Source organism: Schistosoma mansoni, chromosome W (genome assembly GCF_000237925.1).
Source record: "Schistosoma mansoni strain Puerto Rico chromosome W, complete genome".
NCBI classification, from domain to species: Eukaryota; Metazoa; Platyhelminthes; class Trematoda; order Strigeidida; family Schistosomatidae; genus Schistosoma; species Schistosoma mansoni.
In genome coordinates, this window is record NC_031502.1 from 51,986,341 (window position 1) to 52,011,236 (window position 24,896).

General features: G+C 35.4%; 1 protein-coding gene across 1 annotated transcript in view; it reads right to left on the reverse strand.

The window, feature by feature from the left end:
- Positions 1 to 843: 843 nt before the first annotated feature.
- The window catches only part of Smp_039810 (muscleblind-like protein), a gene marked incomplete at its 3' end in the record, with an annotated part of 50,858 nt that continues 26,805 nt past the window's right edge, over positions 844 to 24,896 (reverse strand). Inside the window, exons 3-6 of the mRNA XM_018790104.1 lie at positions 19,545 to 19,775; positions 13,979 to 14,050; positions 7,281 to 8,088; positions 844 to 878 (exon numbers count right to left, since the gene is read on the reverse strand). Coding sequence (XP_018655481.1) covers positions 844 to 878; positions 7,281 to 8,088; positions 13,979 to 14,050; positions 19,545 to 19,775 — 1,146 coding nt within the window. The remainder of the gene's footprint in view (positions 879 to 7,280; positions 8,089 to 13,978; positions 14,051 to 19,544; positions 19,776 to 24,896) is intronic.

Consider the following 24,896-nt stretch of genomic DNA (forward strand, 5'->3'; position numbering starts at 1 on the left):
GATTCAAGCTTGTTAGCGTTCACTAACTCGCGTCACTTGTGGAGTAGGCAAGATGTCCGTTCGCTAACCAAACGGAGCGTGTACGGAGCAGCAGTCTTCTTCGTATTAATTTACAGTTGTGAAACATGGTCTTTCCAATTAGAAAACTTGCGTAAACTACAGGGTTTTGATGATTACAGTTTTCCAAATGTTGCCTGTCTATGATGGGACAACAAAGGGATCAATAGTGAGGTTAGGCATGAGATACTAGCAAAAGATGACAAATTGGTTGATGAAGTTGTATGTCTTCATAGACTGAGATGGTAAAGACATGTTTTATGTCTACCTAACCACCATCTAAATCGACGTAAGTCACCTCAATTAAATAATAAAGGCGCATTGTTTTATTTTGTTATTGTTCGAAAGAAAGAGAAGAAACATGAAATTAACTTGTTTAAATAAACAAGAACAAGTATACACACACCCACACAGATACACATACACACACGAACACAACAGTAACAGTCGAGGTACGAGAAAGAGTGAGATAGAGCGACAGAGAGAGAGAGAGAGAGAGGGAGAAAAGGTGAAAAATTTAATACTAAGAATATTAAATGGATACACAAATTCGAAATCTTATTAGGAATATTATTACCAGGGTTTTTTTATTCTTTGGAAATGAAAACAATCAAAATGGAAAAGACAGAGACTGTGTGTGTGTGAGTGAGAGAGAATGTTTATTATAAATATTATTGTTGTAGATCCTGTTTAGTTAGTATCAATGGTTTTTTATGAATCTTTTGAATATTGTTTGTTTTAATTAATCAACAATGAATTGTAAAATGATGGAATTTTCTTTATTTATTATTGATAAGAAAACGATGGTATTTCAATATGATCTATAAGAAATAGGAGAAATTATTATTAGAAGGGGTTTTTGTGGAGATTTTAGTAATTTTATAGTCGAAATCATGAGTCAATTGAAGCTAGACCACCATTAAAAACCTGGAAACACTGGACGGCCGTGGGACTCCTCAGCAGTGCGCATCCACCAGTGAGCCGGCATCCAACGGTGTTAAGGTCTAACTTCAACCAATGTACGAAATCGCTCCACCATCCACCATTGTCTTCAGTGAGTTGATATCTCACAACAGACGTGGTTGAAATCCACTGGTCACTGCTTATCATTAGAACTCCAGGAAATACCTTGTAATATCAGTTTATATGTTAAGCCCATATACTTTATTCTAGCTACTGGCCAAGCTAATTCGCCTATCCATTATGAGTCATATTTTGATCTTGTTAATTATTCGCTTATTAACCTTGACTACCTTGTTATATGAGCGCATGTGTATGTACCCTTCGTATCCTATTCATCATATGTCTGTCATTCATTTTTGTCTGATTATAAATATTGAGTAATGCTTGCTGATAGCGAGTTGGCTTCCCAGCCATCTCCAATACGCATTATTTTCGCATTCGCTTATCATTATCAATAGCAGTACAGCAATGAATATCAACCGCTGATGCAGTCATCATCATAAGGTTGGATTATTTTTATCCCACATCAACTCCAATCATATAAAGTCCAATACACTCGTCGCTACTCGACGCTATTTACTCTACTGCGGCTTATCAGGACATATTCATATTTCGCTGTTCTTTATCATCATATTCAGTCGGCACCACAGAACGATTTCTGTCATATTCTACCTCACTTATTTCCCCGATCTATTTCGTTGTCATACCCATAAACAATTTATTGCTCTATTTTCACGATATTTCGAACCACTCATACAAACATGTTATTTTACCATCCAGACAGTCACGACATAACTCCGCCTGTAGCTCCTCCGGGGGCTACTGCCAGTCCCAAGCCCGGGTAAAGAAGGAGGGTTGGGCATGGGGTTAGCGACCCCATCCCGTAGAAAATCAACTCGCTAAAAAAACGCTAACCAGAAAAAATCATTCAAACCATTTAAACTCTGCCCTGGGAGTAGAAGGAATAATTATGACGTCTCATGATGAAAGCCGAGTTCCTTCGGAAGTCATGAGGCCGATGCACCTCCTTACAACCAGAGAGACAATTTTTATAGGTACATGGAATGTCCGGACTATGTGGGAGACCGGAAGAGTCTTCCAAATTACTGCAGAAATGAGAAGATACAACCTGGAGGTGCTTGGAATCAGTGAAACACATTGGACGCAGGTCGGACAACAACGACTATCTTCAGGAGAACTTCTGTTATACTCCGGTCATGAAGAAGAAAATGCCCCACATACACAAGGAGTTGCATTGATGCTGTCCAGAAAAGCACAAAATGCACTTATTGGATGGGAATCTCATGGACCAAGGATCATAAAAGCCTCCTTCGAAACAAAGAGAGAGGGCATTACAATGAACGTCATCCAATGCTATGCGCCGACGAACGACTACGATGACCAATTCTACGATAAGCTGCAGTCGATCTTCGAGAAGTGCCCAACCAAGGACCTGACCATTGTGATGGGAGATTTCAATGCCAGGATTGGAATGGACAACACTGGATACGAAAACGTCATGGGACAACATGGACTGGGAGAAAGGAACGAAAATGGTGAGAGATTTGCAAACATATGTGCCTTCAATAAACTGGTCATAGGTGGCACCATATTCCCACACAAAAACATACACAAAGCCACTTGGATTTCACCGGATCACACTACACAAAATCAAATCGACCATGTCTGCATCAACAAAAAGTTCAGGAGGACGATGGAGGATGTGAGAACCAGACGAGGAGCTGATATAGCATCCGATCATCAGTTGCTGGTCGCCAAGATGAAACTAAAACTTAAGAAGCACTGGACAACGGCGCGGACAACATCACAAAAGTTTAATACTGCCTTTCTTCTAGATGCTGACAAACTCAACAAATTCAACATAGCCCTCAGCAACAGGTTCCAGGCCTTTCATGATCTACTCAATGGAGAGGGAACGACCATAGAGAGCAACTGGAAAGGTATCAAGGAGGCAATCGTTTCAACATGTCAGGAGGTTCTGGGCCAAAAGAAGCAACATCACAAGGAATGCATCACTGTTGGTACACTGGATAAAATTGAAGAAAGAAGGAACAAGAAGGCAGCAATCAATATCAGCCAAACAAGAGCGGAAAAAGCCAAGGCACAAGCCGAATACACAGAGGCAAACAAGCAAGTGAAGAGGAGCATCAGGACCGACAAACGTAAATATGTGGAAGATTTAGCGATGACAGCGGAAAAGGCTGCAAGAGAGGGAAACATGAGACAACTGTATGATATAACAAAGAAACTTGCTGAAAATTACCGTAAGCCAGAAAGACCAGTGAAAAGCAAGGAAGGCAAGGTAATCACCAACATTGAAGAACAACGAAACAGGTGGGTAGAACACTTCAAAGAACTCTTGAATCGACCAGCTCCACTGAAACCACCGAACATCAAAACAGCACCCACAGACCTCCCAATCAATGTTGGCCCACCAACAATTGAAGAGATCAGCATGGCCATTAGACAAATCAAGAGCGGCAAAGCAGCGGGACCAGACAACATCCCGGCAGAGGCACTGAAGGCAAATGTAGCAGCAACTGCCAAGATACTCCACATCCTCTTCAGTAAGATTTGAGATGAAGAACAAGTACCAACAGACTGGAAAGAAGGACTTCTCATCAAGATACCAAAGAAAGGCTATCTCAGCAAGTGCGACAACTACAGGGGCATCACTCTTCTCTCAATACCAGGAAAAGTCTTCAATAGAGTATTGTTAAACAGGATGAAGGATTCCGTGGACGCCCAACTTCGAGATCAACAAGCTGGATTTCGTAAGGATAGATCGTGTACAGATCAAATAGCAACTCTACGTATCATTGTGGAACAATCAATCGAATGGAACTCATCACTCTACATCAACTTCATCGACTACGAGAAGGCATTTGATAACGTGGACAGGACGACACTATGGAGGCTTCTTCGACATTACGGCGTGCCTGAGAAGATAGTCAATATCATACGGAACTCCTATGATGGACTAATCTGCCAAATCGTCCACGGAGGTCAGCTCACCGACTCGTTTGAAGTAAAGACTGGTGTTAGGCAAGGTTTCTTGCTCTCACCCTTTCTCTTTCTCCTGGTGATCGACTGGATCATGAAGACGTCAACATCTGGAGGAAAGCACGGGATACAGTGGACAGGCAGGATGCAGCTTGACGATTTAGACTTCGCGGATGATCTGGCTCTTCTATCACAAACGCAACAACAAATGCAGGAGAAAACGACCAGTGCGGCAGCAGCCTCAGCAGCAGTAGGTCTCAATATAAACAAAGGGAAAAGCAAGACTCTCCGATATAATACAATATGCACCAATCAAATTACACTTGACGGATAAACTTTGGAGGATGTGGAAACCTTTACATATCTGTGCAGCATCATTGATGAACACGGTGGATCAGATGCAGATGTGAGGGCGCGGATCGGCAAAGCAAGAGCAGCATACCTACAGCTGAAAAACATCTGGAACTCAAAACAATTGTCAACCATCACCAAGGTTAGAATTTTCAATACAAATGTCAAGACGGTTCTACTGTATGGGGCGGAAACGTGGAGAACTACGAAAGCGATTATCCAGAAGATACAAGTGTTTATTAACAGCTGTCTACGCAAAATATTTCGGATCCGATGGCCAGACACTATCAGCAACAAGTTACTGTGGGAGACAACAAACCAGATTCCAATGGAGGAAGAAATCAGGAAGAAGCGGTGGAAGTGGATTGGTCACACTTTGAGGAAAGCACCCAATCGCGTCACAAGAGAAGCCCTTACATGGAATCCTGAATGCCAGAGGAGAAGAGGAAGATCAAAGAACACGTTATGCCGAGAAATGCTGACAGACATGAGAAGAATGAATAAAAGTTGGATAGAACTAGAAAAGAAGGTCAAGGACAGAAGGGGTTGGAGAAAGCTGGTCGGCGGCCTATACTCCATTGGGAGTAACAGGCGTAAGTAAGTAACAGTCACGACATAACTGCATGTTGAATTTTTTGTACGCTTACTAATTTACTCATAATCACATGATAACATTTCAACTTTTGTCCGCATCTTGACGATATTCATGTACATTTTTACATAAGTATGACACTTTCGTATAATACACTCACCCTTCATTTGACAGGTATTGTACAATTTTTCCCCACATGTTAACACTATTTACATACCGCTTCAGTGTTATTTTTCGAAAACAGACATTTTTTTTATAAAGTGCTATTTTCTACAAGGGGGCTATGTAGTATCAGTTTATATGTTAAGCCCATATACTTTATTCTAGCTACTGGCCAAGCTAATTCGCCTATCCATTATGAGTCATATTTTGATCTTGTTAATTATTCGCTTATTAACCTTGACTACCTTGTTATATGAGCGCATGTGTATGTACCCTTCGTATCCTATTCATCATATGTCTGTCATTCATTTTTGTCTGATTATAAATATTGAGTAATGCTTGCTGATAGCGAGTTGGCTTCCCAGCCATCTCCAATACGCATTACTTTCGCTTCGCTCGTGAGTTGGTTTCCCAGCCATCTCCACTATGCATCATCTTTGCTTCGCTCGCTTACATTTGCTCATGTGCTTACAACTTTCTCGCCTGCGTCGTCATGTGTCAATAAAAATGTAGTTGCCGCTTCCTTATGCCTTCTGAATTTTATACACCGTTAAGATTGGTATGATAACGGTTATCGAAGTGAACTATTACTGAAGCACGGCACTACATAACTGGTTAGCCCGACTAGCGAACACGCAACATAATTGGATGCCTCGCCGAACGAACACGGAACAGAATTGACAACCTCGACGTACGAACTCACAACAACCTCTTGAAATTAAGCGCTCGCGTGCGAGACTGATAGATCCTGGGTCTGAATCTCGCTAGTGCGGGATCATGGATGCGCACTGCTGAGGAGTCCCATAATAGGACGAAGCGGCCGTCCAGTACTTCCAGGTTTTGCATGGTGGTCTAGCTTCCATTGTCTCATGATTTCAATTATGAAGATAAATTTATTTATTTACAATAGATAATAACGACTTTTAGGCTTGTCCAACTTTGTTGAGATTAAAGTGTTTCAGTCATACTGAAGGCTATCACTACCGAATACCTTTATATCAATGTAATAATTCTAATTAGAACTTTATAGTAAAGTTTTAATAATGATTTAATATAAATATTTATATCAGAATGTACAACTTTATATCGAACTCTTGATATAAGGAATACCATTGATTGATATTGGTTAACTATTCCATAGAATAAAGTATTTGCTTTCGATATCAATATTTAACATTATTATAAAATGAAATACATGATCTTTAATCAATATTGAATTCAATGGTCATAAATCAATTACAATGGTGTAATTTCATTAATCCTAAATTTCATTTCAGATTTTTGGTTTTAGTGTCATCTCATACTTTCCATTTTTCGATCTCATTTATTCCTTAACTTGTTTTTTGTTTTTTATTTATAACTTACATCATAAAATAATTTTATCGAGATAACTATTGAAAATCAGGAAACATGAAACAACTTGAAATGGTGGAGAAGATTTGTAGCTCAGGTGGGTGATTTTGATGGAGTTTTGTTCTCTGAGCTGGATGGTTTGGTCGTGGAGCTTTCATCGTTCTTCTGAACGACATCATCAGCAAAAAACTTCGGGTAGAAGTGAAGTGTTGATGATGTCGTTCAGAAGGACGATGAAAGCTCCACGACCGAACTATCCAGCTCAGAGAACAAAACTCCATCAAAAACATGAAATAACTGTTTCATTTTAATATTGAAGTCCTCAACAGTGCGCTGCTATGACCTCGTTATGGATCGAATATAAAAACTTCAAGATGTACAAAGAGAGTATGGAAAATATTTCCAATATCAGTAACTTCAAGATGTTGGATAACTAATACCCATCTTCAGCTTTGACAATTGTCTCACACTAAATATGGTTAAAATTTCATTGATCATAGCTCCTTAATTAAACTTTGTGAATTCCACTGAAGGGCGCTCAGTACTGAGTATATATTTAACTTACCACTATGATTGAGATTATTTCCCTCATCTGTTTCTTATCCAGTTTACTTATTACTCGTTGTTCTAACTTAGAGGTGTATGAAAACTTCAACCGACAGATATTTTATAACAAGCTATCATGTATTATCAATGACTAATTTATTACCCTACATTAACTTTGGTATGAAATTAAAATCTATACCATAATATTATGTATCTTTTAATAATCACTTACAAGGAGCTTGAAAATAACCTGTATGATCGGGTAATGCAACAGGAAAATGTGATGACAATGTATTATGCGGTCCAATAACTCGATTTGCCGCTGCAGCCGCGGCTGCTAATGACGCAGCTGCGGCTAATGATGCCGCTGTCAATGGAATCGGATTCCCATGTGCTCCTGCCGCTGCTGATGGTGGTGCTGGCTGTGGAGGTGGTAAACCCAAACCAATGGAATTCTGTTGTTGTGATTGTTGTTGTAGACTGAAAAATGCTGCCGCCGCAGCTGCGGCTGCCGCTGCTGTTGCATTCATAGTATTATTTCCATTAGTACAATTGCTCACTGAACTACCCCCACCACTACTACTACAACCAGTAACAGTCCCAATTCCAACACAATTATTAGTATTTGATACAGCAGAAGTAACACGTATTCCAGGTGACTGACTATGTTCTTTGATATTCCCTGTTTCATTATTAGTTCCATTTATCAATCCTGTTGATCCATTCAGCTTGTGATGATGATTATGATGATGTTGATTTTGTTGATGGTGATGATGATGATTATGATGATCATTTTGTGAATTTAATTTACCTCCATTTACTTGTGTCACTAATCCACATGGAGTATAAATTGATGAAAAATCAGTTTTAGTATCTGGTAGACTAGACCGTTTATTTGACAAACCATTTATTGTATTGTTAGTATTAAGTAGATGACGTGGTGTATTAGTTGATATATGTGTTGGTAAATTTGGTACACCATGTAAACTTGTCATTCCATTGGCTGTAATTGCATTTAAATATGGACTAAACCCAATATTCTAAAAGATAAGATAATAAAGGATAAATTTATATTACTTATTACCAGTATAGAGGTTAATCGAGATTATTTATATCAAAATTCGACCTAAATTAGACATCCTTTGAAAACTAAAAAGTACTGGATAACTGTTTCGTCGTAATATATAAACTCTTAAGTAGCTTCATCCATAATTCTACTACAAAGAATTAAATCCAAACTCTTAAGCCTCATACTTGAATGTATAACTTCTAGACTGCCAAGTCAGAATCTATTAGTGCATCTATTCAGTTTCAATCAATTACATTAGTTATTGTAAATAACTAATCAACATAGACTGATATCAGTTAACAAGGCAGAACTTTAAAATTTAGTTGACTACATAAGAATCATAGTTAACATGGTAACAATAATAATTTTTTTTTAATTTAATATTACTTCCTATTTCTCACAGATATACAATTGATATTACCTGTAAATAACAAAAACAAAAAAATCAGATTAAGCAAAGATGGATAGTGGCTAGCAGTGGAATAAGGCTATATCGAGGCAATACGTACAGTATGCACATATGCCAATTAGAGACTGACCAGTTGCAGTCCTAAAAAATCAATGGGAAGATTCAAACGAACAATACTAAGTGAATTTCAACTTCACCCCCATCGCACAAGCAAGTGGCTATCAGGACTCAGTGGCCGGGTGGATAACGCGATGGTGTTTGAAGCGAACGATACTGGGTTCGAGTCCCAGAGTGAACATCAACTATGAAATACAGGTACACCCAGCTGACGAGTCCCGAATAGGACGAAACGCGCGTCAAACTGGATTCCACGGCTATCCACTATCCATCTTTGTTTACAGCGCTTGTGAATTAAGGCTGTATCGAGGCAATACGTACAGTATGCACACATGGCCAATAAGAGACTAACCAGTTGCAGTCCTAAACATCAATGGGAAGATTCAAACAAACAATACTAAGTGAATTTAAACAAACAGAATGTTTGAAATTCACCTAAAAAAAACATTAGTTGAATTAATGATTGATTAATCGATTAATTGATTGCCTATTAAGTCACATGATGATTATTTTTTCTACTACACAAATATTATTTCCTTTCAATTATAATCAATACCATCCATGGCACAATATGAATTGGTTATTAATTTTGTATTATACTGATATAGAATAAAGAAGATATCAATATTGTATAAATTATCTGAATAAAACTTGAAAAAAAAGAAAAGAAAAATCACTCAACTATAGAAAATATTGATTTAGTTTCATTTACAAATCAATAAATTATTTCCTTGATTTTTCAATTCATCAGATTTGAATTATTGATTGATAGAGATGATTAAAGAACATATGGAACTCAAAACAACTGTCAACTAACTTTAAAGTGAGAATTTTCAATACGAAAGTCAAGACAGTCCTACTGTAAGGAACTGAAACATGGAGAACTACTACATCCATCATCAAGAAGGTACAAGGATTTGTCAAGAGTTGTTTACGTAAAATACTCAAAATTCACTGGTAGGATAACATCAGCAACAGTCTTCTGTGGGAGAGGACAAACCAGATTCCAGCTGAATAGGAAATTAGAAAAAGACGTTGGAAGTGGATAGGACATACATTAAGGAAATCAATAAACTGCATCACGAGGCAATCCCTAACTTGGAATCGTGAAGTGAAGCGGAAAAGATGAAGGCCAAAGAACAGATTACACCGGGAACTGAAACTTTGTTAGAAGTAACAATTATGAATAGATCTCATTTGCATGTTGACGTTTGTAGTTAATTTATTTTGTCTACTTAATAATTTATTAAGTAGGATAATGGATAAAAAGTAAATATTCATCGAAGCAATCACACAACTTTCGAATTATCGTAGAAATATCCCTTTAAAGAAGAAATGATACTCAACAATCATTATTCAAAGTCAAATAAATAAATAAAGAATTCATAGATTTATTTATCTGAGATTGAATGATCCATTACTGTTGAATAAAACCAAATTACTTTTAAATATTATTGAGGAGGATGTGAATAATTTTATCTGTTAAATGATATCAGTTATAAAGTGAATTTTTCGTTTAATTTTAATGTAAATAAAGTTCATCATGACAACTTAATCGATTTATAAAGATATTAAGACGACAATTCATGTAGCTCAACTCTCTTTCTTCTGGTGGTTGAATGGGTTATGAAGACCTCGACATCGGAGAGGAAGAACGGAATAAAATGGATAGAATGCATGCAACTAGATGATTTGGATTTCACAGATCTATCCCATACACACGAATAAGATCAGATCAAGATAACCAGTGTGGCAGAAACCTCTACATTAGTAGGCCTCAGCATACACAAGGGAAAAATCAACATCCTCAAATACAAGACATACAACACCAACACAATCGCACTTGATGCAGAATCTCTGCAACAGGTGGAAACTTTCACATACGTTGGTAGCATCATCGATGGACATGGAGGATCTGGTGCAGATTTACAGGCAAGGATTAGCAAATTAAGAACAACATTCCTATAGTTGAACAACATATGTAACACAAAACAACAACTGTCGGTCACCCAATATCAAAGTCACAATCTTCAACACGAAGGACAACACAGTTCTACTGTACGGAGCTGAAACGTGGAGAACTACCACAACCATCATCAAAACTGTACAAGTATTTTTAAACAATTGTCTGTGTAAAATACTGAGTGTCCGTTAACCGGATACCATCATCAACAGTCTACTGTGTGAGAGAACAAACCAGCTTCCAAATGAAGAGGGAATTAGGAAAACACGCTGAAGGTGGATAGAACACACATTTCTGAAATCATCAAACTGCATCACGAGGCAAGCGCTAACTTGGAATCGCGAAGGCAAACGGAAAAGAGGAAGGTTTTAGAACCTTCTGCCTCGGGAATATGAAACCGACATCAAAATAATGATTAGTGATTGGAAACAATTGGAAAGGATTGTCCAGAACAAAGTTTGATGGGGAATGCTGGTGAGTGGCCTATACTCCTCCATGAGGAGTAACAGGCACAAGTGAGTAATATATTCCTAGTCTATTAACTACAATTTGACGTACTCACAGCCGTTTTCCATTGTATAATTGTTACTTTTCATTTTATGATGTTATGTGGTTCAGTGCTTTTGTTTATAAACCAAGTCTGTTTGAAATATGGATATAGTAGAGGTTGCTTGCTATTTCTAAACACAAAGTTGTGTGCATACAGAAGAGCTAGAGTATAGCGGACCAACATGAACTTAGCTCCTAGTCAAAGTTAATATTGCTGATAGAGCATATAACTGATCAAATCAGAGACACTAAGCTATAAATTAAATATCACACCAAATTAGAATCAGATTCTGATTAGTGAGTGGATACATGGATATTGGTCAGTGGGTATCAAGATGTAACAGTAACCATTAAGTAGTGATCACTATATTTAATTTAAAATTATCGAAGTACTGGTACAACATAAACATAACGACTATTTTTAAAAAAGGAAGATGATTAAAAATAAATTAAAAGTAACCAATTGCAAAATATAAATCAAGAATGAAACTGTTGGAATGATCCTGAAAATTTCTTGCAATAGACATGACAAGCTCAAGAAAACATTCAGCATCATTTTATCCAATCAGCGTTTGATTAGAAGTTTTGCTAGAAATATCGCGAAAATGAAAAGTCACATGTAGAGGTTCTGATTGACTGATTACTATACTGCTACTATGTTTAGTTGTATTCTAGAATTTTCAGGAAAACCCAAGGACTTCCAAAATACTATAAAAACCTTTGGAGTAAAGTGCTTCCCGCATATTTTGTGCCTTTTCTCTCGTGTACAAGTCACTGTGTAGTTCTAGCTTGGGGGTACAAGACTAGCTTAAGATCCGAGTATAGCGTTCAATCAACAAGACTTATCAGAAACAGAAAAGTGTTTAGATATAATGAACAAAATTCATTCATCCTACCAAATAATGATTCTCATCATTAATGTCTTTATACTCTAATATTCTTTCTCTATATAGCTGTAATAGTTTCATCACTAATGTTTGTTCAAATGTATTATGATTATTATCATTATAAACATGATCCGCTTGTTTATGCTTATCATTATTTATAATCAATAAATGATTATAAATATTATTGAAAGAATTAATTAGACATGCTTTTTTCCTAGGTGGTGATTCTATCTCCATTGGTATACTATTAACAATACAATCTGAATGTAAATTCGTTATCATTGAAGATGACGATGAAAAGGAAGAGGTTGAGAACGGTGACAATGATGATGGTAATGATGATGACGTAAAAGATGGCCTCTCTTCACTGTTTAAACCCCATGATTTCATTAAAGCTAATTTATTCAAAAGGCAGTCATCTGAATGAATAACTTTGTTAGTTGAATCATACAACCATGAAATATCAATGAAAGAAGGTGATCTAATTGACTTTCATTGAAAAAGACACGTCCACACACACAAATGTACCGATGTAGTGTGTAGATATATGAGTCAAAAAAATTACGATTCAATGATTTTGAACGGATAATTTTAGGTGTTATAATGGTGACATTTGTTGGGGTCATTAATGATAATAATAATGATAATGATGACGATAATGACAAACAGCACAGAATTAAACGTAAGTAACATTATTTGAAAAAAACATGAAAATTTCAAAAACAACAAAACAAACAAACATCAGTAGTTGTATGGAAAACATCAACCAAATCATTCATATACAGTCATGGAAACACAGCACACAGCAGTATGTGTTTAGTATTAAATAAAACCATTACATGTCAGGTTGTTATCAGTTTATGGTTTGTTACCAACATTATTGTTATTATCATTATCATTATTATTATCATTGTAAATGTGTCAAATAGGTTTATATGGTAGTTACAAAACAAGCATGACAATAAAATAAAACCAAAAAAAGAAAAAGAGAAAAAAAAGATCAGTCGTTAGAGCAAGTCAGTGGTAATTAATAAAACACACACATACACAACAAACCCAAATAAGATTTTCAACGAAAAACAAAACAAATTAGAAATACGGTTGTATATATTATGTTTGATAAAATAAGAGAAAAGATTTTAAGAAATCATGAACGGTTATTTTGAAACAAGGTGACGACGTTTTTTATTAAATATTTTATGCTACTTATAAGTAGTCAAATTTATAATCGACAAATGTTTGGGCGTTTGGTAGACGTGAAGTTTTTCTAACGAATGTTTTAATCACATGTTAGTCTTCAATATTATGTAAATAATCTGTTCGTTTTCATTATTTTAATTGTATAGTAGAATAAAATATATTGTATGAATTTCAGAGATTTAGTCAAATACTAAATGTCTGAGTAATTACACCTATGATTGTGACATTGTATAGCATAAGGGTTTGAATATTAGGAGAGGTATCAGTTTCTTTGATATTGCAGATACGTCTAGTTGATAAGTCCCAGCTAGTATGAGACCTAGTTCCGAGGTTTCCTATAGAACGTCTTCAACCGTTGCACATCACAATTGGTGTTGCTTTTGACATTTGTAGTCTATATTACACTCTGAACTCTAAAATTTTAGTATTCGATGTTTCCATGGACTTCTTGTCAGTTTTAATAATAATAATATATTTACCTTTATCACAGTCAAAGATCTATATAATATTCAAACTGTATTTAAGAGATGCAAAGTATGAGTGTTAATATTTCTTCCATAAATATTGCATCGACACGCACACACAAACACACATCCATACATACGCATACAAGCTCAACACTGGTAAATTGTTACAAAAGTGCTTTTCTGGTTATTTACATAAAAAAATAAAAATAGAAATGTTTAAATAAAAAATAGCAATACTACTAAAAAATAATCAATACATGACTACTTACAAGCAGTGGATAAGCCGATGGTGCACCAGTTTGATTGGTGAGAGCTAACGCAGCTGGTGTTGTATAGATTAACTATAAGAACAAATAATAATTGAGAAAAATCAATTAGAATAATCAATTAAATAAAAATTGACAATAAATTCTCATCATCTCTAGATTGTAACTGGTGATAGAATCCAGAAGGCATGTTTCGTCTTATTTAAGACTCACCAACTAACTCTGAAACGATAACACATTCCCGGCTGATGAGTTCCAAAGAAGAACGAAATGTCAGTCCTGAATTCCGCTATTATCCCCAATCAACTATAAAGATAACCTAAACAGAATGTATATGGGTGATCATAGAAACTGACTAATTGCATTCTCTAATAAAAACACAATGGGAAATTTGGACAGAATCTTTTGTTTTTTTTCTCTATCCAAGAAACAAACAAACAAATACCTCCAATCCCATGAATCGATCATCATCACAACTGAAAAATCATTTATCATTCAATTATTTTACTATCCAATTTATCTGAACTGAATGATTTCCAACATAGAATTACAAAAGTCTAGTTTTCTTTGACAATTTCGTTTGTCAGATTACTAGTTGTCACTTGAAAACAAAAAAAATAGTTGCTTTGTGATCATTTTTTTTCTTTTTTTTCTTTTCTTCTTTAGTGAGTGAGTGAGTGTATTACTGAATAAATTTGACATGAGTAAAACAAATGAACAAACAGAATTCATTATTTAAACTAAACTAAAAACAATCACTAGGGTATGATATGGGAAGTTAAGTTAATGTCTAGTAAAAAATTTAAAGAATAAAAAAGTTATGTACAACTGATACAGTATCTAAGAGGAAAGATTTATTGAGAAACAAGAGAAAAGTAAAGACAAAACTTTAAAAAAGACTATAGTGTAGTGTGGTCTACTTATATCCATATAAGTAGTATATGGTGATGGTTAGACATAGAATGTATTTTGGCAGAAGACCGATAAGAAAAAAGAACTAAAATGAAGCGCAATTGGTAGGAAAATGCATGAACAATGGAATTAGAGAAGATGGATTGATATTTACAGAAGGAACAGTGAGGATTGAGACAATTGATGATTATTTTGCAAATTAACTGTTTGCTGTATGGTTATCAGAATTTAGTCCCTGAATCTCGATAAAACTTCTGCCTATCATTACTACTTTGTTATGATATCACTGAATGTATTTGATAACAATGAATTATGAAGAATCGACATTATTTTGAATCTATCGAATAGGGAGTAACGGCTTATTGGTAAAAGCATTAACAGTTTCCAATAAGTAGGGTAACTCCGCCTGTAGCTCTTCTAGAGTTACTGCCGGTCCCAGCCCGGGTAAAGGAGGAGGGTTGGGCATGGGGTTAGCGACCCCATCCCGTAGAAAAGCCAACTCGCTAAAAAAACGCTAACCAGAAAAAAAATAAATAAGTAGGGTCCAGTTCATACCTTTTACTACTTACTTTGATTCAGATAATCATCGATACTGTAACTATCCCTGATATAAATAATATGGTTCAAAGTTGTATATTGTTAGGGATATTAAATACCCAAAATACAACGGTTTTCAAAATAAATCAATCTTTGAAATCACTTATCGATTTAAGGTGGGTTTTTTTGCAACTGACTTTCATTGCATTTTCATTGCAATTTTCTGTTCAACTAAAAACTTATTCCCTTTGTTAATGTCATTAACTAATAAACAATGAATCCAATCAATATCATAGTTGAATAAACTCGAATGTGAATTCATTTTTTCGGGTCACCTACTACCAAGTAAGGATTCCTTACAATATTCATTTTTCGAAGTATAGCTGGAGACAAATGAGGAATAAAAGTTGTTGTGTTGTGATATCAAATTATAGTTAGCGTGATTACTGTCATCCCAAACATATAAAGTTTTAAAAAACTCGAAATTGTTTCTTTTTTTACAAAAAAGAAACTACAAATCATGTCCTCACTTGGAATCTTCAAGGCCAAAGGAGAAGAGGAAGACCAAAAAACACATTACGCAGAGAACAATGAGAAGAATGAACAATAATTGGATAGAACTAGAAAGGAAGGTCCAGGATAGAGTGTGTCGGAGAATGCTGGCCGGCGGCCTATACTCCATTAGGGGGTAACAGGTGTAACTATGTAAAGTAAGTGATTATTGTTATCCCAAACATAAGAAGTTTATAAAAACTCGAAATTGCTCTATTTTTGGAAAAAAAAACTACAAATCATGCCACCGAAAATAATATTTATAATAATCATCGTGCAAAAAAAAGTATCAATACTGAAATCTACTTGTGTTCTACTCAAAGAAATCTACGAAAATGTTTATTTATTTATTTAAACACATAAACATTGGTACAAAGGGGCATCAGATACATATGCGCCACACAAATCTCATTTGATTTGTTTGAGGGCTGTAATACTGCCCAGGTGCCCAAGCCGAAGCAGGTGGTTTTCTTAGGGGGCCACACCCGGAGCCTTTGACCTAAAGGTCTGATCCACAAGGCAGTGAAGCATCGTGAGGAGATACAGTCCCATGATAGCCGGTGACCAACGACTAATTTATACACCATTTGTTCCCTCAGGATACTGGAGCCCATGTGCGCCATTGGTTTGGAATCAGGGTTTCCCAACTCCCCTAGGTGAACCTTCCGTGTCCACCAACCCGGTTAAAGGGCCAGACATTCACTTTTCGTCCTCTCAATTTCGTAAACAACAGTAATGCCACGAGAAGGTAGTGAGTAGGACTTCCCTGGCGGAGGCTGTATACTTGTGGCCATGTGGGAGCATTTCGAGAGCACGGGCGAGCCCTCCCCACTCTCGGCCGTACCGGGGCATTTGGGAGCTACGAAAATGTTAGAGAAAAGAAACCTTAGGAAACTCTTACAATACTACAATTCATTTAATTAAAATCGTATAATGAAATATGAAAATAATTGGTTATCAACATATAATCACAATCTATTAAAGTTGTATATTGATAATGTTGTGTTTAACAGGGATTGTTTTACAGGTTAAAGTAAAGATAAATACTACTATTATGAATTCGACTACTACTACTATTACTACTACTGATATAAATTATTTTTATTCTATCATATACAATATCATACCTATTATCATTTCACAACCATATTGTTTACTCTTCAGTTGATTGTAAACTAACGTGAACAATGAAGATAACTTGAAATATAAAGAAATAGATTGTTTGTTTTGAACCAATCATAATTGAGGGAATGATTTTAAATTTATGAGCGAAATTTAAAAATAAATAGAAGTGTGATGGACGCTACTCACGAGAGCGCTTGTCAGTAGTGTGCGGTGGAACGTGGCTTCGAAGTTGTTACAACTGTCAGACGGAGAGGATAGCTTCAGTACATCAAGAGCACAGCGTAGACAGAACACATAAGGACCAGACGAGAAAACAGTTTGGATTGCAGAGCACACATTACAAGATGCAAATGTATGATTGAAGGCGATATATACGTATTATGTAAACACTGTAGTCTTTCACAAATATCTCGTTCAACAACAGTATCTTTACACAGAGCCCTGAGAGTTTAAAATGGCCAAAGATTGTTTTATTGCCGATTTAGAGTAAAATTATTATTGTTAAATGTATCAGATGCTCAACTCTATCTATTTAGATTGTGAATAGCATACAAAATAGCAATATCCTTAAAATCTAGCATTGAAATTTTTCCCTTAAATAAATTAAACATTCAGTAGATTATTAATAATAAAATTTCAATGAGTGGAAAATTTAATTCCTGACGTTTCGTCACTTAGTGTAAGTCACTTCTTCGAAAAATATATAAATAGCTGAATTACGCTAACACAAGCTAACTGTGATGTTTCAAAGTCATCCTTATAACAAACTTTTACTAATATATATATATATATATATATATATATATATATATATAGTTGAAATCATGAGTCAATCACAGCTAGACCAACATGGAAAACCTGGAAACACTGGATGGTCATTTCATGCTGGTATAGGACTCCTCAGTAGTGCGCATCCACGATCCCGCATGTGGGACTCGAACCTAGGACCTTCGGTTGTATTTCATCAATGAATTGACTGAATTCTAGTGAGAAGCCGTGATCAATGGAGTTCAACCATGTCTGTTGTGAGACAGTTACTCACTGAAAACAATGGTGGACAGTCGCGCAATATTGTGGATTAGTCGAAGTTAGACATTAACACCGTTGGATGTCGGCTCATTGGTCTAGATATTAAGTGTTCATACGCGGCACCGAAGGTCCTGGGTTCCAGTCGCACATGAGAGATCGTGGATGGTGTGTACTGCTCACGAGTCCCATACTAGGACAAGAGGACCTTCCAGTGCTTCTTCCAGGTTTTCCATGGTGATCTAGCCCTAATTTACTCATTAATTCAGTTATTAAATTACTAAAATCTCTACAAAACCCCCTTTCTTATAATATATACGTATAAAAAATTTTCAGCTGTACCGATGAAACCAGCTAATTAGAACTAAGAAATTCCGTATCATATTTTCGATCAGTAGAGTTGTTCATCAAAAAAGAGAATAGTTATGTTCACTTTCAAGTAAACAACCCATATTAACCATCAGTAAAAGTATTAAATGAATTAATTGAAGTATATATTTCAGAAAACAATATGGTTACTTGTAATCCAACTTCATGTTTTAACCGTACCTTATATTGATTCAATTTTGTAGTGATATTTAATCATATTTGTTTTTATGTATATATCAAACATTTTGTAGTTATATCCAAACAAATAATTAGAAAGAGATTGTTTGTTTGAATTCTGAAGCAAATCTACATTCATCAAAAGATTGTTTAGGTTATTCTTTGTACAATTTCGACCAAATCGTGATGTGGAAACTGTTCTAATTGACTTAAAATCCAATGCATTATGTTGAGATCAAGTTGTAATTCGAATGACGCTAAAGAACTAGACAATCATGACATTGATTGCTTTTCAGTGACCAATCAATTGTAAACATTTCAGTCCTACAAAAGGCTTCAGTCATAACCAGAATAACATAGTGGTAACGTCTCAGATTGTGAAACAGTGGAAAGTGGTTTTACTCACCATTTCTTTAAATACTGAAGGTATACTTTGCTGACAATTCTCGAACAGCACGATACATAGGTAAATGGTTCCTGTCAGCTACATTCAACAATCTAACATAGATACTAAACTTTATTAATACACGTTTCGATTATTTGAATCAAGTATCTACTGTCGGTTACACCAAGAAACAAACAATATGTGTAGCTTCAGGAATCTAATATAGAGAGTATACCTTGTATCCCGTTTCTGTGGTAAAATCTATAGCAGTAGAAACTCCATTATTGCAATACATCGAAGAACTGTAACTTCAAAATACTTTTCATACATAATTTGACTACTTATAAGTAGCTAGTTCATATGTTAGAATATTTTTCCCTAAAAAATTAAAGTGATTTCAGTTAATAAACATTTAGCTAACTTTTGAATATTACTCAAGTATTTATCACATAAATACACAAAATGAGTGCTGATCTTACTACTTACAGAATTCGAATTATTTGCTAATGTTCCTTGGGTTGGATTTGCTGCAACAGCCGCTGCTGCTGCCGCTGCTAATGGACCAACACCAGTTTGGGCTAATAATTGTTGTTGTAACAATTGAAACTGTACATTTCTCATAATCATATTATTTCGACCATTTTGTATTAATTGTTCACGTAAATGTTGTGGTGGATGCAAATACTTACAAGGTGGATCTCGACGTTGGCATTTACCCTATAATAAGAAAACAATAATAATAAAATAGTTTCCATTCAACAATTAAAGTATGAAGTAGAAAAAAAAACATCAAAGACCATTTAATAGTTATTCGTTTATTTAAGACCGAATATTGAAGGCTGTTGCTGATGGTATCCAGCCAGTGAGTGTAGAGTATTTCGCGTATACAACTGTTTATAAATACTTGTACCTTATTGACGATGGTTGTAGTAGTTCTGGAGGTTTCAGCTCCGTACAGTGGGACTTTATTGACGTTCTTGACACAATATGTTCTTTCGTCTTCCTCTTTACCTTGTCCGATTCCGGTCTCCACTTGGAATGAGTGTGTCATATGTCCACCATATACGACGGTAATTAACAACGGACGAACAAGAACAGATAAAGTAAAGATACACATCAAATACACAGAAGCAAACACGCAGGTAAAGAAGAACAATAAGTTTGACCAGCACAAATACATAGAAGACGTAGCAGTGACAGCGGACAAAGCTGCAAAAGCAGGAAATATCAAACAACTATATTAGACGATGAAGAAACTAGCAGGAAAATATAGCAAGCCAGAGAGAACAGTCAATAACAAACAAGGTGAGCCAATCACTGAGATTCAAGAACAGAGGAAAAGATAGCTACAACACTTTGAAGAACTCTTGAATACACCAGCTCCACTAAACACATCACACATCGAAGCAAAACACACAGACCTACCTGTAGATGTCACTCCACCAACCATCGAATAAATCACGATGGTCATCAGACAAATGTTGAGTAGGAAACCAGTAGGACCTGACAACATACCACGTGAAGCACTCAAGTCACATATAGAAGTAACTGCAAACATGCTTCACCTTCTATCCAGAACGATTTGGGAGGAGGAACAAGTGCTACTGACAGACTGTAAAGATGGATATCTCATCAAGATACCAAAGAAAGGAGATGTGAGCGAATGTGAGAATTACAGAGAAATCACACTACTATCGGTACCAGGAAAGGTTTACGACATAGTGTTGTTGAACCGGATGAAACATTCGGTAGACGTCCAAATTCGAGATCAACAGACCAGATTTCTTTAGGATCGGTCGTGCACAAACCAAATCGTGACACTATGGATCATCGTTGAACAATCAAATAAATGGAACTCGTCACCATACATCGACTTCCTTGATTATGAGAAAGCGTTAGATAGCGTGGATAGGAGAACATTATGGAATCTTCCTCAACACTATGGAGTGAGTAGCTAAGAAGATCATCAACATCATATGAAATTCATACGACAGACTACACTTCAAAGTTGTTTATGGAGGACAACTGACAGACTCATTCCAAGTTAGGACCGGAGTCAGACAGGGTAAAAAGGAAGACCAAAGAACACATTGTGTCAAGAATTGTAATCAAACATCAAAAGGATAAATAGCGACTGAAAAGAACTAGTGACACAATTTCAAAATCGATTGTTTGTCAATGACAAATAAATATCAAGTACTTCATATCTATCAATATATATTGGCCTAAGTCAACAATAGACGTCTACGTTGTGATCAAACATAAGGAGCCATTCATGCTATTTACTACTAATAATAATAATACCAATACCACTACTATTGTTATTACTACTAGGAATACTAATATTAATACTACTGTTTAATAACTCATATTGATATTAAAAATTATTTACTTCACAATTGTTAAATAATCTCAATATTGGATAATTGTGTATGCCATTTTAGTTATGAATAACGATTTATAATTCGAAATATTACAAGAAAACAATAATATTCAGAAGAAAATAAAAAAGGAGAGATAGAAGGAAAAGAAAGAAAAGAAGAATGTCAGAATATATATGTACCGACCACAGCAGTCCTTCTAAATAGTAACCAAATAATATGACAAAATCTGTACACACATAGGCAAAAGCAAAGAAGTCTGTTTCCTTTTCGTGGTCTCCTCTCCTCCCCCCCCCTTACTTCCTTTGCATACCTGTCAAGTTTACCAATATAGTTCATTCATTGATATATATATATATATATTGATATGGTAATGAACAGAGAAAAGTATAACTTAATATAGAGATTGAAGTAAAATACATACAATCATGATTAAATCATATGTACATATAAATGAATACAATGTTTACAAGGATGTATCTAATTTTTTTTTGTCTCCATCTCCACTTCTTCCTATTCTTGTCTATTTTCGCCATTTTTCATTGTTTCAATAATATAACATATTAATTTGATATTACCAAATACATATAACAGTACTGATTTATACAATACTACACAGATGATGATATGGCAACTTGAACCGATGCATATATGTGCCTGGTTGTATGTTGTAACTGACTGACTGACACAAATGATAAAGTTCTCTTTTTTTGTTTAGTTATGAATAAAGAAGTAAATAAATAACTTCATTCTTCCTCTGTTTTCTTTCTTTATATTTCTGTTTATTAAAAGGAGTATTTTCAGTGTTTCTTTCTCGAAAACACGTATATTTCATTAATTGTCATTGATATATCACTATATATATATATGCATTTCCCTTTTGTAGATTACAACGTATAGTTTACTGTTTTAAGATTGCCAAACAAATACACACACACACGTACACATATGAATTCGATTCTATTCATGAATAATAACCATGAACAAACAATGAAAAATATATATGTAAATATATTTTCTGATTGAAATCATGAATTGATCAATGTTAGACCATCATTGAAAACCTAGAAGCACTGGACGGTCATTTCGTGGATGCCCACTACTGAGGAGATACATACTAAAACGAAACGGACTTGAAATGCTTCAAATTTTTAGTGGCGGTCTAACATCGGCCAATTCATGATTTCAATCAAAAACTTAACAATATCCACAACCACATACTGATATATATATATTACTGTATTATAAAGTCTTTTGGTTGGAATAAACGTATTATTTTTCAAATTTGAGTGAGAATGAATTATCTTTTATTAGTTGTGTTCTTCTTTTAAAAACATTTAAATGGATGGGAAGATTCAAACAAACAATACTAAATGAATTTAAACTTCACCCCATTGCACAAGCAAGTGGCTATCAGGACTCAGTGGCCGGGTGGATAACGCGATGGTGTTTGAAGCGAACGATACTGGGTTCGAGTCCCAGAGTGAACATCAACTCTGAGATGCAGGTACATCCAGCTGACGAGTCCCGAATAGGACGAAACGCACGTCAAACTGGATTCCACTGCTAGCCACTATCCATCTCTGCTTACCATGCTTGTGGATTAGGGCAATATCGAGGCAATACGCACAGTATGCTCATATGCCAATTAGAGACTGACCAGTTGCAATCCTAACATATCGATGGGAAGATTCAAACAAACAATACTAAATGCATTTAAATGGAAGTTTACTTTATTCTATCATTGATGTTACTACATTTCTGAAGAAAAATCATTTATGAAACATAACACGGATGAAAATCAATTGAAGAATTATTGGAAAATAAAAGGTATTGCGTAAGTACTTTTGGTGCATACATCAATTTTTCTTAGAATATTCACAATATTGATGACGCATTCGTAAGTCAGTCAGTCAGCTACAACGTAGGACCAGGCATATATATGCATCGGTCCAAGTTGCCATACCTCGTTAGCACAACAAGATGAACACCAAATTCATAAAAGTAGTTAATTTAGTTGTGCGATTATATAAAAGAAAGGTTGTATATAAGGATATAGTATGGGAAGACAGATATAATGCAATTTTAATCCCAAAGTTTAAGGGAAAGACAGAAAGTGTATACACGTTCGCCATTGTGATCGATTCTGAGCCATATCACCTAGAGTCTCCAACATTCATAACTAGTGGGTTTATGAGCCTACCGTCTGAAGACAAGTGTATAGTATAAATTGAGAATAATGGTTTAGAATTCATTGATGTACAATTTCTATTTTTACAGTTCGACTATTACCACCCACTTACATTGATGGATAATCGCTTAATCCTGAAAGATCTCAACTCGATCGATCATAGTTTTTTTTACCTTACTGTTCACACGATGTATTCAATGTGGCATACACATATATAGAAACTAAGAAGAAACAGAAAAATAAAAAGAACTGTATAACATATCATTATAATTGAATATACTGTATAGATAAATAACAGTTTGAATTCCCTATTTCAATCAGATGGGCAATCGTATTCAGAAATCGATTCTATTAGCGAACAATTAATCGGCCACTTATGAATCATTCCAATAACTTATTAACCAACGAATTCAGTATGATAAAAATGTAATCTCTTTAGATTGGACCAAGTTATTGAAAGTTATAAAGTCGTCTGTTCAAGTTAACTAGTTAAAGGATCGAACACAGAAACTCACAAAATAATATTAATAGCAATAATGTATCAGTTCAAGTTGTCTCGGGAGGCGAAATCCGACTCACACGTCCTCATCATGCCTCCTGGATCATGACACATCCTATGTACTAACGTGAGCGGTAACACGGGTGGTGGATATCAGCCTAATCAACCACTCTACCTATACCCACAAACGATTACGAATGCTACAAATAGTCATTGCATAACTATTGAGAGTTCAAAAAGATGATAAAAATGAGTCTGCCCAAAAAAAAATAAATAAATAAATAAAAATAAAAAAATAAATGAAAGTATTATGTAATGATTCTGCATAAGCAGTGCAAAAACAACTATTGCGCCGTGCTTCGATGTAGCACTCTTCTCAAAAGGGCCTACTAGGCTTCAAGTTGTCTCGCGTTGTAGCGGAGCAATTTTTTTAAAAAGTGTGATTTGACTTTATTATTTTTCAAAAATAATTCTAAAACATTTAATATAATTCTATCTTTTCAATCGATTTACTATCATATTATCTTGACTTGACCACAATAAGGATATTCACTATCTAATCTTTATTTTATCTGTAAACTACACATCAGTATAGCTTCGGTTTAGTATACTGTGTGGCAATATTTTTTATATGGTCAGGATCGCGAGTCAATGGAAGCTAGACCACCATCGAAAACCTGGAAGCACTGGACGGCCATTTCATCCGTTTGTGGGACTCCTCAGCAGTGCGCATCCACGATCCAGCACTCGCGGGATTCGAACCCACT